The sequence below is a fragment of the Carettochelys insculpta genome, chromosome 7 (assembly GCF_033958435.1).
Source record: "Carettochelys insculpta isolate YL-2023 chromosome 7, ASM3395843v1, whole genome shotgun sequence".
Classification (NCBI taxonomy): Eukaryota; Metazoa; Chordata; order Testudines; family Carettochelyidae; genus Carettochelys; species Carettochelys insculpta.
The window spans coordinates 44,939,563-44,958,677 of record NC_134143.1 but is presented as its reverse complement, the minus strand read 5'-3'; the positions used below and the strand labels follow the sequence as shown (position 1 = coordinate 44,958,677).

The 19,115-nt window shown below is 40.8% G+C and overlaps 1 protein-coding gene across 2 annotated transcripts in view; it reads left to right on the top strand.

The window, feature by feature from the left end:
* Positions 1–19,115, top strand: part of ADGRA1 (adhesion G protein-coupled receptor A1) — a 513,902-nt gene that overhangs the window by 81,997 nt on the left and 412,790 nt on the right. The window contains exon 2 of one of the 2 annotated variants that reach the window (XM_075000430.1): positions 15,239–15,310. The exons of the other annotated variant lie outside the window; for it this stretch is intronic. Within the exon in view, the coding sequence (XP_074856531.1) occupies positions 15,239–15,310 (72 nt within the window). The remainder of the gene's footprint in view (positions 1–15,238; positions 15,311–19,115) is intronic. 2 annotated transcript variants of the gene reach the window in all.

Genomic DNA, 19,115 nt, shown 5'->3' with positions numbered 1-19,115 from the left:
CAAGAAAGATGTGGAGAAATTGGAAAGGATCCAGAAAAAAGCAACAAGAATGAGCAAAGGTTTGGAGAACATGACTTATGAAGAAAGGCTGAAAGAATTGGGCTTGTTTAATTTGGAAAAGAGAAGATTGAGGCGGGACATGATGCTGGTTTTCAGGTATCTAAAAGGGTGTCATAAGGAGGAGGGAGAAAACTTGTTCTTCTTGGCCTCTAAGGATAGAACAAGAAGCAGTGGGCTTCAGCAGCAGCAAGGGAGGTTTAAGTTGGACGTTAGGAAAAAGTTCCTAACTGTCAGGGTGGTCAAACACTGGAATAAATTGCCTAGGGAGGTTGTGGAATCTTCATTTCTGGAGATATTTAAGAACAGGTTAGATAAATGTCTATCAGGGATGGTCTAGACAGTACTTGGTCCTGCCATGAGGCCAGGGGGCTGGACTGGATGACCTCTCAAGGTCCCTTCCAGTTCTAGTATTCTATGATTCTACCTTTACTCAAGTTGTGTTGTGCCATGGGTCATATTCCCCTACCCTTCACTGTCAGGTTGGGTTTGTATCTTGGACTCTCTGGCATTGTCTCTGGGTCAGGGTTTGGTGGGTCAAAGAGACCGTGGCTGTCCATGTCAATTTCCTTCTGTGGACGGCTGTGCTCAGGTGGCTCTTGGTTATGTCCACAACATGCTGAGATTTGATGGTAGTTTCCTTCACAGACATGCTCCAGGTCCTCCTGGAAGGCACAGGCTATGTGAGCTCTGCCAGACATCCAGCTTTTGTCCTTGATGTCTTTATAACTTCACTGGAGAACCTTTCCTTTGTTACAACACTGCTTTGTGCCTTGGGAGTTCTTCCTTTTCCTTCATGAGGCTTGGCTATCCTTATGTACATCTTGGCATTCAGGTGTCTGTTTGTAAGATGTAACTGGATGTCTTCTCTGCCCAGAAGGCAAGGAAATCCAGGACCTCATCAAGGAACCATAAGACTCACCGAGCACAGCTGCTGTATGTGTCTGTTAGATAATCAGTAGGTTACTTTGATTATGTGAACATGCCAATTGCGAATGGAGCACATTTGGCTGTGCAACATCAGCTGATCAAGGTGACCGTAGGGAGTTGAGGTAAACAGACAGGCCAACCCCCATGTTCAGCAAAGAAGTGTGGGATAGCAGTGGGGAGACTGCCAGGGGCAAAGCACTCAATTTTAAAATGGGGTTGCATGACATCCTCACCTTGCTGTAGAAAAATTCATCTTGAATATCCATAAATGCACTTCCAGCATAGAATAATTAATTCCAGATGAGGTACTACGTAATTCAGGGAGAAGGAGGGGACTATTCTTTAAGTGGATGCAAGGTAGTTTATCCTGAAAAAGTTAATCTGAAAATATTTTAAATCTATTTTGCATACTTAAATGACTTATCGTCACAAAAGCTTGTGAGCTAGGGCAGTGCTATTGTGCCTGTTATATCAATGGGGAACTAAGGAATGAAGTGACTTGTCTGAGGTGACTCGGGACATTTTTAGTGGATTGGTGAATAGAATCTCAAATTAGATAAGCCCTAAATTGAGAACAGCTCCTTTTGTGGTGTGCTTGAAATTTAGCTATCTCAAGAAGGAATCATTTAGGTTGTGGAGTACTGGATTATTCATATCTTTCTCTGCTGTGAAATAGTTATTTAGAAAAGTTATGTTTCCTTGCTATTCAATGTAGATTAACTAGAGAGGGTTAAGGCAGAGGTGCACACATTTAAATTAACTCCAAAATTAGCGTTTGGAAATTGAGGGGGCTTGTGTAAAACTGTTCTTCAAATGACCTTTGTCCTCCTGACTGTTCCATTCCACATTTAAGGAAACACTGTGAAAGGGACAGATTGACTTCCACTCTCATTGCTTTTCCCGTGGGAGCAGATGGTCATCAGAAAAATAGTCAGAGGGAGAGCTGCAAAATGCTACTGCAGGAGAAGGAATGAGGCAATAGGGGTAATGTTTCTGTCCCTGAAATGATCCTTCTTCATCTTGGAAGGAAGCTATCCCTTCTCCTCTTCACTGATAGCAAGTTCCTCAATGTATAATTAATTCCCCCTAACCATTTTAAGCCAATCTTGTGTGTGATTCATGGTTTTTAATGTTTGGGGATGGCCATACAGCTCGTGAAAAATAATTTTGTCAGGAGAGGAATTTGGTAAGAAGAATTGGGAGGTACTGAAGATGGTGAGTGAGAGCTAGTAGGAATTTTTATATTAAGAATAGAGGTGACTACATAATATAGGTCATAAGATTTTTTTCTTAGGTTGTGAACTCCTTAGGAAGGAACACTAGCACTTATTTGTTTAGGAAATATTTTGCACACTTATTATAATCTAATAGACATCACTGTTAGAAAAATAGTTCTTGAACTTGTTTGCCTTCTGCTCAAACTCGCCTGGGTAGACACCATGTTTACTTTGTTTGTAATTACCATACAGCCAAAAAGTGATGTGTACATAATAAATAATCCAGATTCTCTTTAGAACACTTCGGACACCAGATCTCACTCCATGCTGTTCAGTCGTCAGTATCTGTAGGTGGCTAGCATATTCTATTTATTCACTTAGTGATGCTGTCAACATTTCATTCTTTCCTTGTAAGTCGTCTGTCCAGATCTTTAATAATTTTTGTTGCAGTTCCCTAAATTATCTCCAACTGGTCAATATCTTCTTGGTATTCAGCGATCCAAGCTATATGCACTATTTCAGATTTGGTCTCATCAGCATGTTAAACAATGGGACTGTTATTGTCCTCATCCATGACAATGATGTTTATCTCTGTGTATGCAGCCCACAATTGCAATGGTTTTTTTACCCCCTGCTATTTTGTGTTGCAAGCTCTATTCTAAGTTGTTTTTTTCCTACAACTGTCAAATGAATTATGCATACTGTGGGGATAAACAATGTATGTTGTTTACTTGGAAGACACATTGTAAGCCTTAAAAATAGTTTGTAATTTTATACCATAGCGTCTCAATGTAAATGTCCCCCATCCCACTTTATGCCAGTTCAGTAAAGAGATTTTTTAAGTATTACTTTCACTTTCCACACTTTCTCCAATGTCTGTTTTATGGGGTGGCTGGTCCCCCTCCAGCTTCTCCCCCCACATCCCTGGCTTTTCACTGCTTAATAGTCCTATCTCTTCAATTCCAGTGCAAAGACAAGAAACCTAGAACATGACATATCTGGTCCATTATTAGTTGCCAAAGAGAGCCTAATTGATATTTATTGCTGTGATTTTGTTCCAATAAACAATAAGGGCAACCACTCTGTCCTGGAACTGAAATAGTTTTGTTGGCTTGTCATAAACAAGATTTGAAATGGAATCTCTTTAGACCATAACCAAGCAGTGAACCTACCAAAATATGTAACGTCAAATGGACTAGCTAAGTTCTCCTATCCATGTACAACATGAATACATATTAACATAAAAATGCTTGTGACACTCATTGTTTAATGATGCAACTGACATCCTATTAGGTTGCAGCTGCATTGGGAGATGATGACCTTCATCAAAAATGCCCTGCCTGGCTGGGGTCTGGCTATCTTAGAGCTGTTCTTTCTTTGGGTGACCTGCTGCAATAGAGAAGTTAACTGAGACACTTGATTATGCCTGTCTTAGGGCATGTCTATACTTCTGGGAAGATTGAACCATCTGGTAAAGACATACAAAATTGAGCTCTTTGGAGTCGGCTGTTGACCCCTGCACTCCACGCAATCGTATGGAGTAAGGGAGGTCGATGAGAGAAAAGCGCCTGTTGAGCTTTCATAATTAGGACAGTTGGGTAAGTCTATTTCTGATATGTTGATTCCAGCTACACAGTTGCTATAGCTAGAACTGTATATTTGAAATCAACTTATTTTGCTAGTATAGACTAGCCCTTAATCTTGTCTGCCTGGCATTCAAGATATCCCTAGTGAAAAGGTCTCAAGACTGTTGATTTTCAGGCCTGGTACAGAGTTTCTTTCGTGCTAACTTTCAGGAGGTTCATGGATTTATTTTTTAGAAAATGGAAGGGGTATGTTTTGACATTGTTTTAAAATTATTTAATGAAAATAAAAAATTAAGAACATACCCAAAGAAATTCGTACTGGACACATTTTATTCCTTAATTCCCCTTGAGATTTTGTCCTGTAGATTTTGTTCCGTACAATAACATTGTATTGCTTTCATTTTTTTCTTCATAGTTTCACAAAAATGTAGTGATGATATCCTATTTACAGAAAGTGAGAGAGTGCTTGATTCATTCTAGTGGAAGAAACATGAAAGGATATAGACTGTTTAGAAATGGTAAAGTGAGCAAAAAGGGAGGGGAGATGTAATTGTTTCTCTGTTAAAAATGGCATAACCTGTTTCTGAATCACTGATGACTCAGAAGAAATTGGTCTTCAGTATTTATAGGTCAATTTGTTAATAGATAAATAACAAGATGGAGTAATAGTTGGTGTCCTGTGAAAATTTTCACTGATAATCTATAGAGAAAAAAAGCTGCAGAATCATTGGGGGCTTTAGTCTGAGTTATTCATGCTAGAAATCTCATGATTTCTCATGCTGCCAATACTAAACCATTCTTGGAATTTCTAAACATTGCAAATGACAATTTCCTATTTCAAAAAGTAAAGCACTTCTTTATTAGACTTTGTCTTAACAGATAAAGAAGAAGTGATCATTGAAAGAAAAGATGGTAGCTTAGGTACGAGTGGTCATGACATGATTGTATTTATAATATACAAGCAGAATGAAGACTAGATCAGTAATAATTATGTAAATGGGGCTTTAATAGGGCCAATTTCATAAAGCTAAAAGCAATTATGAACCAAATTAGCCGAGAGGAAGGATTTAATAAAAAAATGTAAATGATAATTGAGAATAATTTAAGAATACCTCACTCGTTGCCCTGAAAACCACAAGGGAAGCAGCAGGCCATAGTAGTTTTAAAAAAAAATCAATGTGGTTAGAGGAGAGGTGAAGGCAGCAATAAAAATAACAAATGGAAGAATGAAGTTGATAATCAGTGAGTCTAAATTAGAAATTAAGAACTGTAAAAAATTGAGAAAGGAAACAACAGAAATCTATGTCTAGCTGAGTTAAGGGCATCTAGTAGAAACAAAAAGAACCTTGATAATAGGATTTGTCTACTACTTGGTGGAAATGGCAGACATCAATAATAAAGCAGAAAAGGCAGAAGTGTTCATAAATATTTTGTTCTTTAGTGGGTAGGGGGCACAGAAGCAGATGATAGAGTTTCATTATATATTTCCTTTCCATTACTGTGTCTGAAGAAGCTAAACAGACACAGTTAAAGACAGAGATTTCTAAATCAGCAGGTCCAAATAACTTTCTCTCTGAACTGTTGATTTTTCAATAAATTCTGGAGCACGGTGGAAGTTCCAGAAGACTGGAATTATATTAAGGTTGTGGCAATTTTAAAAAGGGTAAAAGGGCTGATTTGTGTATTTATAACCTGTCAGGATAATGGAGTGGCTAATCTGTGACTTGATTAAATAAAGAAATTTAACAAGAGTTATATAATTCCAGTCAAGATGGGCTGATGGAAAATAGATCCTGTCAAAATATCTTGATACCTGTTTTATCTAATGAGATTATAAATTTATTTGGAAAAGGTAATATAGATTGAAGCTCTCTCTTAGGAGCTGACCAATACTGAACCAGTGAATTTGCTCACCCATAGGAGGTCAATATTGTCTAGCAGCACAAATAGTTCCATTACTTACTGGGCTCTTAGAAGAAATGTGGGGTTAAATTAGAGCTTAATAACAGCACAAAATACTGAGAGGCAGAGCTGGTGGCTGTAAACAAACTTTGAGACAGTGGGATACTTGGCCACACCCATGATAAGTGATCACTGGCTAACTAAAATCATGACATAGCATTGATGTTGCTGGACCAGAGAATGTGGTGGACTAGAGAGGTTCTATCTGTGGTGTTGACAAAATATACTTAAACTTCTATAAGGTATTTGAGTCGGTACAATATGACATCTTGGTTAAAAAACTAGAATGATATAAAATAAGCAGTGCACACTAGGTCTCACAATGTGGTTGTAAAGGTATGTTTCTAATGGGGCTCATCAGGGATGGGCTCATGGCCCTACGCCTGCAGTGGGGAATCTATGGCCCATCAACTGAATCTGATCCACTGCTTCATTTATTTAGCCTGTGGCAAGACTCCATGCCACTGATTGAATGTTCTAAGCTTGTCTCTGTGGCCCCTAGGTGCAGAGAGGATCAGGGATGCTCTGCATTCTGTCCCTTCCCCCAGCACAAACTCCCCAGCTCCCATTGGCTGGGAACTGTGGTCAGTGGGACCAGTGGGGGGTAGTGCCTGTGTTTTTAGGCAGTGAACACTGTGCAGGGCTGCTTGGTCCCTCTGCCTGTGGCTAGAAATGCTTCCAGTAGCAGCACAGAGCCTGAGCAGACAGGAAACCTTCCTTAGGTCCATTGCACTGCTGACCAGGAGCTGACTGAGTTAAGCGCTGCTCAGGTGGAGCCTGCACCCTGGATCTCTTCTGTACCTCAGACCTCTACTGCAGCCCTGAGATGCCTCCCACATCCTGTACCCCAAACCTCTTCCCACACTACAGTCCCCTGCCCCAGCCCTGAGCCTACATTACGCATTTCAAAGCCCTTGGCACTGGCTCAGAGCCCTCTTCTAAACTTCAAATCCCTCATTTCCAGCCCCAACTCTCAGCCTACACCCACAGCTGGAGCCCTTACCTTTTCCTGCATCCCAGTCTCATACCCCAGCATGGACTCCCCCTGTTGCAGCCTAAACTTCTCATCATGGAACTCACCCTGGAGTTTTGGGGAAGCCCTGAGCCTTCCTCCATGGGACTGTGTGTGGACCTTGACTGATATTTCTTTTCCTGTGGATCAGTGGCCCTGATAGAGAAAAGGTTCCCTGCCTGCACCCTGCGTTATGTTACTGAACATTTTTATTAGTAATCTAGAAGAAAACTTAAAATCGTTATCAGCATTAAGTTTTTAGATTACACAATTGGAAATGGTGAAGAGGGCAGGTTACTGATTCAGAATGATCTAGATTTCTTGGTAATGTATGAACATCTAGGAACAAAGGACATAAGCCCCTCTTACAGGATGAAGAACTCTGTGTCTGTATGGGGAACAAATATTTAGTAGTGGGCTCTTCAGTCTATTAGAGAAAAATATAACATGATCCAACAGAAGGAAGCTCAAGCTAGACAAAATGAGGTGTAAATTTTTATTGTTTATTGTAAGTACTTTTTTTTTCCTTCAATAAAAGAGTTGCTGGTACTCACCCCCAGCCCAGGGATGACAGGGACCCTGCAGCCCCACAGCTGGGAGCCGGCGGGGGTGTTGAGTACTTCAAACACCGCAGTGACTGTTGATCCTTAGTAATATAAGACAGCTCCATATTTGCTGTAACAAGGTCTCTATCTTGATGCTGGCCAAGATCTGTGAGAATAGCGACCTGCCTTTGTACGCAAGCAGTTTTAACCGTCAGCCGTCTGAGCTGTCTGCTTGATGACTTTTATGATGATTTATGCCACTACAGAGCATGACGCAATGAGTAGTCAGTGACAACTGTTGTTAATCACTCTTACATCACTGGCCCAACCATCCATCCATCAGGTTTTGATCTACCAGTGCACCTGTCGTAATCTCTGAATTGATTTTGAATGGGATAGGGCAGCTTTGTGGCCAGTCTTTCTAAATGAGGTTTTTCCAGTTACCTGTGATGCAGCTGTTGTTAACTTCAGACTACCGATGGTGGACTGCTGGCTGTTCTGTATCACATAACTTATATAATACAGATATTAAACCTTTACCTGCAAATAAAATTTCATTATTTTAAGATATACCAATAACAAAGACTGTCCTGATCTGGTCACTGATTTTTTTTTTTAATCTACTGTTGGCTACTGATTGATGTATGTTTAGTCTCTTGTGCTCTGGACCAAGGACTATTTTAAAATTGGAGTTTAAATGAACCTAGTGTCCAAAAAACTAGCATAGCTTATGCACATCATACTCCTGCTGAGTCAGTCCAGAGGAAGCACCAAAAACATTTCTTATTGCAATCACACACTGCTCCCAAGAGCTGTCTCCTTTTATCTCCTCATTAGACCTCTACTCCTTTAAGAAACAGGGTGCAGGTAAATATAACCCTGACGTTCCCTTCTGAGTGCTACAGCTACTCTTTTTATATTTCGACCTTATGGCTTGGGAGTGTTTTCATACCAATACATTTAATATGAATCTCCATAATAACTTCCTCTCTTCCTAACTGTAGCAAATTTTTTGTGGGGGTAAAGTAGAGAGACCCAGAGGCCTAGAGTCCTTAGAACCAGAATATCTGATTGGTTTAGTGTTTCAGCCTGCTCGTTGCCTGTCTGCCACTGACCCATGACTGCTGGATCAGTATGCATGAACACTACTTTGTGTAAACTTCGGAAAAGTTGGAAAGTATCTTTTTGAGGTAGATGGAATCTGCAGGTAGGGAAACAGTGAATGCTCGCCAAGAAATTATTTAGAAAACGAGCAAAACATTTAAACCCAAACTCTTTCAACTGGTCCTTGAAGTAATTAACTTTTTAAACAGCAGATTTATTTGAATAAAATTAAAATGTGTCTCCTAGCACACAGCTGGGAACTGATAATTAGTTAAACATACCAAGTAGGCAGCTGTCTTAGCAATGTGTTTTATCCCTGAAATCAACTAACACATCTGAAAAAATAGGACAAGTGAAAAAAATGCTGAGAACGTAGATTGTAGGTGTGAAATATTTAACATGCAGCATTCTGCCATGATTTATCACAACAAAAAACCCTCACATTTTAAGGTTAATGTTAACATTCACTTATCAAAAAATCATAAGTGCATCAGCTTCTTAAAAGTCTCAGACAAATAGCTGTGTTAGTCTGCATACGCAAAAATAAAAAGGAGTCCTGTGGTACCTTAAAGACCAACAGATTTATTTGAGCATAAGCTTTCAAGGTAAATGCCAATTCAACAGATGCATCTGACAAAATGGTTTATACCCATGAAAGCTTATCCTCAAATAAATCTGTTAGTCTTTAAGGTTCCTCAGTTTCTGATGTTATAGAAACAGCATGTTACAACTGCTGATTGTAATTAAGTAAGTAGGCACATAAACCAAGGATGCAATAGATACTATCAAAAGATGCTCGTTTGTGCTTTTTTCTTCTCAACGTCACTTCTAGATTAAAAAAATACTGCATTTGTCTAGAGGCAGATGATCCTATCTGTGAAAACAAAAACAAAAACAAAAACAAACAAAAACTACCAAAGACAGTGCAGAGATTACAGAATTAATAACACTCTTCTCCTCGCATGTGCTACATCTTATATTGTTTCATGTGCTTTGTAAATAAAAGAATGAAGTGAAGGCCTCAGTATAAACTGAACTCTGAGTGCAGTCCTGTACCATGGAGGGGCTTATTGATTAACTTTTTGCATTTAGAAGTCCTATTCCAATTCAAGATAACTCAGTAATATGTCTATGACTCTTTCCTATCTCCACAGTGAATATCCTTAGAAGAGAAGACTGAATTAAGCTTATTGTTTGTAATATCCAGCAATACTCTACAATACCATGCAATGTAATATAATTTAAATTTTCCAGTAATGACATTCACGCTGTTAACAAAATAACCAGTCTAACTAGGTGACTGGCTTTGATTATGGGGGAACCATTTTCACCTGCCCTGACTAGATGTTACAGTTTTCTGAAACCATGAGTTATTAGTATTCTACCAAATAAAGTTTTCATTTTTTTTGGCTTGAATTGCATGTTTTAACTGTACCTAATTAAGCAAGCATTTACTGTTTTTGACATTATCAAATTCATAAAACCTTCTTGGCAGCAGACACTGTGCCAGATAATGCAGTAAAGTAAAAGTAACTTTTGGAAAGTAGTCACTATTTGAAAGTCTGAATAGAGTTTTAAGTTTAGAAAAAAGAAAAATAATTAGTTCTCATTTTTAAATTTTTGGTTACATGCATGGTCTAATTTTGAAGACCAAAAGAATCTGTTTAAGGACAAAATAAAACAGGCAAACATCGTGACTGGATGTGACCTCGTTGTTTGCTCAGTGTTTTGCTGAAACCAACCATGTTTGTTAGCATCATGAAGCTACTTTTCTTTGTTAAGTTCCCAGTCCAAAGAGACCCTTTATATAGATGATTTATGTCTAGATTAATAAGGCCAAACAGAAATATATCCAGGTAGTGTACAGCATAAAATACATATATTGAAAAATCTGTTAGCCCTTTTTCAGTCAAAACAAAAAAAGCAGTCAAGTAGCACTTTAAAGACTAACAAAATAATTTATTAGGTGAGCTTTCATGGGACACACCTAATTCTTCAGACCATAGCCATGCCAGAACAGACTTAATATTCAAGGCACAGAGAACCAAAAACAGTATCAGTATTAAGCCAAGTATGCAAATGAGCACCTATAGTGACCCAGAAAATTCCAATCTCAGTTCAAACCACATGTTAATGTGTCCAATTTGAATATGAAAGAGCATTCAGCAGCCTCTCTTTGAAGAGTGTTGTGAAAATTCTTCTTCAGTAACACGCAAACTCTTAAGTCATTAACAGAATGGCTCACTCCATCAAAATGCTGACTAACAGGTTTGTGGATCAGGAGTGTTTTTATGTCTGTTTTCTGGCCATAAACTCTTTGTCTAAGAGAGTTTGAAGTCTGTCCAATATACAAATCATCTGAGCATTGTTGGTACATGATGGCATATATGATGTTAGTTGAGGAACAAGAGAATGTGCCTGTGATTCTCTGAATAACCTGGTTAGGTCCAGTAATGGTGTCTCCAGAAAAGATATGTGGACAAAGCTGGCAGCGGGCTTTGTTGCAGTGAAAAGTCCCAGGACTGGTGTTCCTGCGGTATAGACTGTGGCTGTTGGTGGGAATACTCATAAGGTTGGGAGGGTGTCTGTAAGAGAGAATAGGCCTGTCACCTAAGGCCTTCTGGAGTGTGGCATCCTGATAAAGGATAGGTAGTAGGTCTTTAATAATCTGTTGCAGTGGTTTGAGTTGGGGGCTGTAGGTGATGACCAATGGTGTTCTGTTCTTGGCTTTTTTGGGCCAATCTTGGAGTAGCTGGTCTCTGGGTATTCGTCTGGCCCTGTCAATTTGTTTTTTTATTTCTGCTGGTGGGTAATTCAGATTTATGAATATTTGGTAAAGATATTGTAGTTTTTGGTCTCTGTCAGTAGGATCAGAGCAAATGCGACCGTACCTAAGGGCTCGACTGTAAACAATGGATCTAGTTGTGTGTGCAGGATGGAAGCTAGAAGCGTGTAAATAAGTATAGTGATCAGTGGGTTTCCGGTACAGTGTGGTACCTATCAGGCCATCCTTGATTTGTACTGTAGTGTCCACGAAATGTATCTCTCGCATGGAGTAATCGAGGCATAAGTTGATGGTGGGGTGCAGATTGTTAAAGTCTCTGTGGAATTCTTCTAGAGCCTCTGTACCATGGGTCCAAATCATAAAGATGTCATCAATGTATCTTAAGTAGAGGAGAAGTAATAGGGGACGAGAGCTGAGGAATCGTTGTTCCAGGTCAGCCATAAATATATTAGCATATTGTGGGGCCATGCGGGTGCCCATAGCAGTTCCACTAATGTGGAAGTATAAATTTTCCCCAAATCAGAAATAATTGTGGGTGAGAACAAAGTTACAGAGGTCAGACACCAGATTGGCTGTGGTGACATCAGGGGTGCTATTTCTGATTGCTTGTAATCCCTCTTCGTGTGGAATATTAGTGTACAGAGCCTCTACATCCATTGTGGCAAGGATGGCATTGTCAAGAACTTTTCCGATGTTTTGTAATTTCCTCAGGAAGTCAGTGGTACCTTGGAGATAGCTGGGAGTGTTGGTGGCATAGAGTTTGAGGAGGGGGTCCACATAACTCAATAGTATAGTGGTAAGGGTGCCAATACCTGAAATGATAGGGCGTCCGGGGTGTCCAGGTCTGTGAATTTTGGGAAGTAAATAGAATAATCCAGGCTGGGGCTCAGATGGTGTGTCTGAGTGAATGAGGTCCTGAGTAGCAGCAGGGAGTTCCTTAAGTAGTTTTTGTAGTTTCCTTTGGAATTCCAAAGTGGGATCAGTGGAAAGAGGTCTGTAAAATGTGGTATTGGAGAGTTGTCTGGCTGCCTCCTGTTCATAGTCTGACTTATTCATGATGACAACGGCACCCCCTTTGTCACCTGGTTTGGTTATAATGTCTGGGTTGTTTTTGAGAGTCTGGAGCGTAGCGTTCAGCATAGTTGAGATTGTGTCTCATTTGACATTTGGAAATTACTCTTAAAATCATGAGTAGGGCAAAGGATGGGGCAGGGTAAAGGAATGGGGCATGAGGGAAGGGAAGGGAAAGGAACAAAGTGGGGTAAGGAGGAGAAACGAGACTGATGGTTTGGTTTCCGTCCATTAGGTATCAATCAAAGCTTTTTAAAAATTCAAATAAAATCTTTTCCAATTTGTCTGTCTGTCTTCTCCAAATTGTACTTGCCCCTTTTATAGCTGCCAGTTCAGCCAAGTCACTGTATCATACTCCTATCCTGGGAAGAAGTCTGCTCTTCAGTCTAAGAAATATGAGTTTTTTTGGCTAAAGCACTGCTATATTGAATCAAGCTTTCTGTAAGTGCAAGAGTTTAACAAGTGATGGGATAGATTCCAAAACACAGCTCTGGGAAAACAACAAGAAGTAATATTTTTAAGGAGGTGTCCATTATGCTTGCTTCTGGACAAAAAGATTATATCCTGGGACAGTCCCAACTTGTGAGAGCCGCTGTGGCTGTAAGACACCCATCTCTCCAGCAGCATTCTTTCTGGCAGGACCCATATCTATCAAAATTAACATTCATTACATTTTAATTATGATAAGAAATACTAGGAGGTAGATAAATCAACATCTGATACATTTAAAGCAACATGCTATATGAAAGAAAAACCCATTCTCTGATAAATGTAGAAGAGTTTTTGGTCTTCTAATTGAGAACATGCAAGATTAATGAATTTCCTATTGATTGTGCTTTTGGCATAATTGTAAACAATATATCTGATGTGTAATTGCTCCAGTAGAAAGAACTTCCTTTCAAACTATCATCAGTTTTACACTATGGCTACATCTACACTAGCACACTACGTTAAGTAGCGTATTTTGAGGTAAGAATATTGAAATAGGCTACTTTGATGTGTATCATCTACACATCCTCCAAGGCTGGTGCTGTTGACATTCAACGTCGAAGTAGCGATGGGGAACGTCAAAAGGAGCTGCCCTGGAAGGAAATGCGGAGCATCCACACACACACGCATAAGTGCTCCCCGTCAAAATAAGGGGACCGCAAAGCCTGCGGACAGGGTCACAGGCTGGACTAGCCCTTCTGGGGCAACAGCAAGCTGCTCCCTTAAAAGGCCCCTCCCAGACACATTGTGACCTCCTGTGCTGGACAGAGCATCCTTCAACCCCTCAGCTGATGGCCACCATGGAGGAGCCCGCTATTTCGATGTAGTGGGATGTGGATCATCTATACACGCCCTACTTCGATGTTGAACATCGAAGTAGGGTGCTATTCCCAACTTCAGATAGGAATAGCAATTTTGACATTTCTCTGCCTGACGTCAATTTCAACGTCGAAATAGTGCACGGCATGTGCAGATGTGACGCGTGCTATTTCAACGAAGTAGCCGGCTAGTGTAGACGCACCCTATATGTTCTGCTTCTAAAAAGACATTAAGAATGAGGTAAGCTGTTTTAGTAGACCATCTTCAGCTGGTGAAAGATACAAAAGCTTTGGTGCTTACTTTGAGCTCTTCATCCTATTGGATTTTTGTTGTGCCTGATACATAGGTTGTCTTGTTTAACTCTTTCATTCCCAAAACTTCTTTCATTTAGAATTGTCTCCTATATAAACCAAAAACATGGGCAGCAGTTATCTTGAGTGGGTCATGAAGTTGGCAATGCTCCATTACAGCATATTTGTAATTCAGGTTTTTAAAAGAAAGCTCAAGTGTTTACTCTGGGGTATTACCTCACAAACCTTGCCTCTCTGAGCTTGGGACCAACCTGGCTATAACACTGCAAATCTTTTTAAGCATTTAAAATTCCAAATAATTGAAGACTGTATTTAGCTGAATGGATAAAACCTCCTGCGAATGGCTCTGTGTTGTACCACAGTCACTAATTCAGGAGCTGAAAAAGACCTCCTGACACTGCAGAACAAACTGGAGTTGTTTTCACGTGCTGTTAGATTTTTAGGAAGAAACATATTTTTCAGAGGGAGTCTGTACCAAAGTGGCATTACCTTTACATGTTGCTGTTATTCTGCTGCTTCAAAACACTGTTGTGGCCGACATGAAATTACTCAAACTGTTAATTATAAAAACGTTAGTAAATTGTCATGGGACCATTAACATTTTAATAGACATCTGGATGACATGTGAGGCCAAATACGAAACTTTTTAATAGATTGAAATTAGTGTCAAATCCTGTCCTCTGCTCCGTAACAGTGAATGATTCAGATGTAGCTAAATTACTAGAGCTCTGCTATGCAGGGATCAGCAGGAGTGTGTTGTCTGCATCTTCTGCAAAGCCCAGAATTGTGTGGGGAGGTGTTTCCCAGTTCATTGCAGTAAGGAATAGATTATGACCCTTGGATGCATGAATCTGATATACACCTGTTATTGACAATGGGGAAATGGGAGAAGGATTCATCACTATAGTAGCAGGTCCTAATGTAATTCTATTATTGTCCTGTGGCCTGGAGGAAGAAGTTTCTTCATATATCCCAACCTTCCTCCCATGTCTCATTGGCCTCCAGTCACACAGCCAGGATGTTCACTTATGCAAGTATAAAAATTAACATTCAGCAGCTGTCCTTCAAATGTGTGCAGTGCAGATGTCTACTAATTTCACAGGTTTCACACTGAACCATGCTGCACTTGTTGCCTGACTCGCTTGTTATACAGGAGAATGTTAAATCTATAACTTTCTACTTGTGAAAATGATAATCTTTATTTTATTTACTGCTATAAAGGAAAATGCAAATGGAGCAGAGAATTTTGTGATTAGTATTTTACAGTGACATCATTTACTGTGATTACACATTCTTAATGAGTGGAATTATCATGATCTGTTAACCTGATTCTTTTATGACTTCTTACAGAATTCTGAGCAACAACAAGATCTTGTGGTTAAAGAATGGCTCTTTCTTTGGACTAAGATCCCTAGAGAGACTGTGAGTAACTGAGCAGCCTCTGTTCACTTTCCATTCAAAATGTTTCTCATATTTGAAATGTAAAATAAATAGTAAAATTCAGTTCTTAGATGTATATCAAAAGAAGGTTTCTAGGTAATCACCAAGTAAATTAGCAGAAGAGAAATGAGTGAACTGGGGTGGAGGTGGAAAATGCAGGAAAACACTGCCATCAATTTGGAACTAAAATAAACATCAAGCAAAATCCTTGCATTGCACTGCATGCCCAATCAAAGTGAAAACTGCCATATGTATTGGTGATGTACCTGATGTATATCCTGGCTTATATAACATTCTAGTTCCCAACACTTCCTTCTATCTTGAATCGTTTTCTGTGCAAAGAAATTGGGCAGCATTTATTTCCCGATTGGCTCTTGAAATTGGTATTGCTCCATTACAGAGTATTTGTAACTCAGAGAGTTTTAAAAAGAAAGCTGCATTGCTTACTCTGCATGATCAATGCAGGAGTAAGCAAATGAGTTTAGAGGGAGAATCTAGAACACTTCTGTAAATAAACCAGCAATAAAATAGTATTGAGTGCTGGTCCTGACTTGTATTCCATGTGGGGAGTGCATATTTACCAAGAGCTGGAGATCAGAATTCTTTTTCACCAGTGTCTTTTGGGCTGCATCTGTGCCATTTGCTCCTTTGCTCTCCAAGCTGAGGGCATAAGGGGCAATGTGTCCACCTGCTGCTCTAGTTCTGTCTTGCTGCTGCATGAATTGAGATGCACCTTCTGCGGCATTGCCAAAACTGCTGTGCTTTGAACCACTAAATACTTTGATTTTATTGTTTTAGACTACTTAAATAGTTTTTCTTAGTTTAGTATGCTATTAGTGTTAATTACAATAGAGCCTCAGAATTACAAACATCTTCAGAATGGAGACTGGGACTCTGAAATGTTTGCTAACTCTGAACAAAGTACAGTTCAGGCTCCAGATCCAGCAGCTGACATACCAGGGCTGGTTTTAGGATCTGCTCCAGCAGCTTCCTTGCAGACAGTTTCCTCCTCTGATTCAGATTGTGTTTGTAAGCTTGTCTCCGTCTCGGTCTGTGTGTGTGTGCAAATAGTGCAACTCCATCCTGGCCAGCACACAAGAGTGAAAACCATGTGTGCCACCTCTTGGCAGGGCTCGTAGAGTGGGGAGAAAGCAATGCAGACCCCAGCACTTCTACTCTGACTCTCACTGCCATGGGATGCAGCCCCAATATCTTCACTTGTTAACTCTGTGTGACTGCCCTGTAAGTGCAGGTGGATGGTAGGAGCAGATTTGGGGTGGAGGCAGCCCAATGTATCTACCTTTAAGAGGAAATACAAATACAGTATGGAATTTGTTTTCTTTTGTTTTTGCTGCTGCCTAATTGATTATTTCCAGTTTCACGTGGTGTCTGGTTGACTGATTAGTCTGTAACTCTGGTGTTCCTATCTGCAGAAGTTGACGTTGTCTCCAGATGTAGCATCTACCACTCCTTTTCCACCCGAATTAAACAGGCATGGGAAGATAGACTTAAACACTTTATGGAACATACTCTGAGGCCACAATCTGACCCAGATTAATCAGACACCACTCCCACTCCACACACACCAAGAAGGGTGCTGCCAGGCTTGGTATAGGATATAGAAGGAAAGCTGATAGATCATCCCAGTGGTCTTCTACAGATGCAGCTGCCACAACACTGTGAGCCACGGCTTCAGCAGTCACTATGCACACAGCATTGTGGCTTTGATCTTTGGGATTTACCGACAATGTACAATCCAGGGAAGATCTACTTTTAGAAGAGAATAATCTCGTCAGCAACAAGCCTTTCAGCATCCTTTCAGCACTTGGAATTTACATCGCGAGCTTATAAAAAAGTCACATCCTATAAGACCTCATACAGTGCCCCAGACCTTCTACCATCAAAAGGCCTATAAGCTGCCATGGAAGAGGCAGATGTTACACTATAGAAATAATTCTTCCAGCAACACCTTTCCCACTTGAACCACAGGTCAAGATAGCCGTGTCTACACGTGCACGCTACTTCGAAGTAGCGGCACTAACTTAGAAATAGCGCCCGTCACGGCTACACATGTTGGGCGCTATTTCGATGTTAACATCGACGTTAGGTGGCGAGACGTCGAAGCCGCTAACCCCATGAGGGGATGGGAATAGCGCCCTCCTTCAAAGTTGAACGTCGAAGTAGGGCACATGTAGACGATCTGTGTCCCGCACCATCGAAATAGCAGGGTCCGCCATGGTGGCCATCAGCTGAGGGGTTGAGAGACGCTCTCTCTCCAGCCCCTGTGGGGCTCTATGGTCATCGTGTGCAGCAGCCCTTAGCCCAGGACTTCTGGCTGCTGCTGCTGCAGCTGGGGATCCATGCTGCATGCACAGGGTCTGCAACCAGTTGTCGGCTCTGTGTATCTTGTGTTGTTTAGTGCAACTGTGTCTGGGAGGGGCCCTTTAAGGGAGCGGCTTGCTGTTGAGTCCGCCCTGTGACCCTGTCTGCAGCTGTGCTTGGCACCCTTATTTCGATGTGTGCTACTGTGGCGTGTAGACGTTCCCTCGCAGCGCCTATTTTGATGTGGTGCTGCGCAACGTCGATGTTGAACATCGACGTTGCCAGCCCTGGAGGACGTGTAGACGTTATTAGTAGACGAAATAAGCTACTTCGATGTAGGCTTCACGTGTAGACGTAGCTGATATGATTTTAATGTCCTGGGATTTCATACTTTGGCAGATGAGATAAACAGATGCCATTCATGCTACCCGTCTTCTCTTTCTCAGTTTGGAGATCACCTGGAACTTTTTTTCCATACTTGGCAGGCCATCACCACAGAGAGATAGAGACATGATATGATGTAATCAGGCTACATGCAATTCCTCTCTTTTTTTCTCCTTCAACATGTAACTGAGAGCCCACCATTGCAAATGTGCTCCATTTTCAGCCTCTGGATAACAGTATCTTGTACTTGCATAACCTTAATTGAGAGCCGGTCTTCATTGTCTACAGCCTGGCTTCACTCAAGCAGTATAAATTAACTGCTCTTCTTCTGCCAAAAGTGAGGACCTTCCTCACGTGGTGGGAGAACAAAGACCAATAGAATTCAAGCTGACCTCACTTCAGAAGTCTCCCATCATGGTTATCCCTCTTTTTTGGTAGGAAGCCCACTTGACTGAACATTCAGAAGGCCTCCAAATAGTTTCTTCCTCTCATCAGGTCTCACCACATTCTGATGAGGTGCAGTAACATTGCTATGCTATTCTATGTAAACTAAAAGGGAGGAATGAAATTCATCTCTGTATACAAAAGCTGTAGAACTCTGGAACTGGTGTATTCAACATCAGTTAATTCTGTCAGCAGTGCACATGTTGAGAGAACACAACATCCAGGCAGACAAGCTCAACAAGTGCTTCTTCCACTCACAGTCTGAAGGGTTTCACAGCTCCGTAGATAGTATCCCTTCTTTGGGGTTCCTTGTCCTGCAACCACATAGCATCTCAGAAAAACAAAAGGAATTACTGCTGTAGGGGACTTGGTGTCAGAACTTTATGGGAAATGTGCTTCTGCAACCTGGTCAGGGCAACTAGTGTATGCATTCCCCTTGTCCCTACTGTTGTTATCAGGAGTCTTGTGGAAAATCTGGCAGGCCAAGACATGGGTCATACCGATATCTTCTACTTGACACAAGCAATTCCAGTTTCTTTGCTGCCTTCAGTTGTCGGTTCATCCACATGTCACCTTCCAGAATTTGCTGATGCAGAACAAAGGCAGAATCAAGCATTCCAATCCAGATTCATTGTAC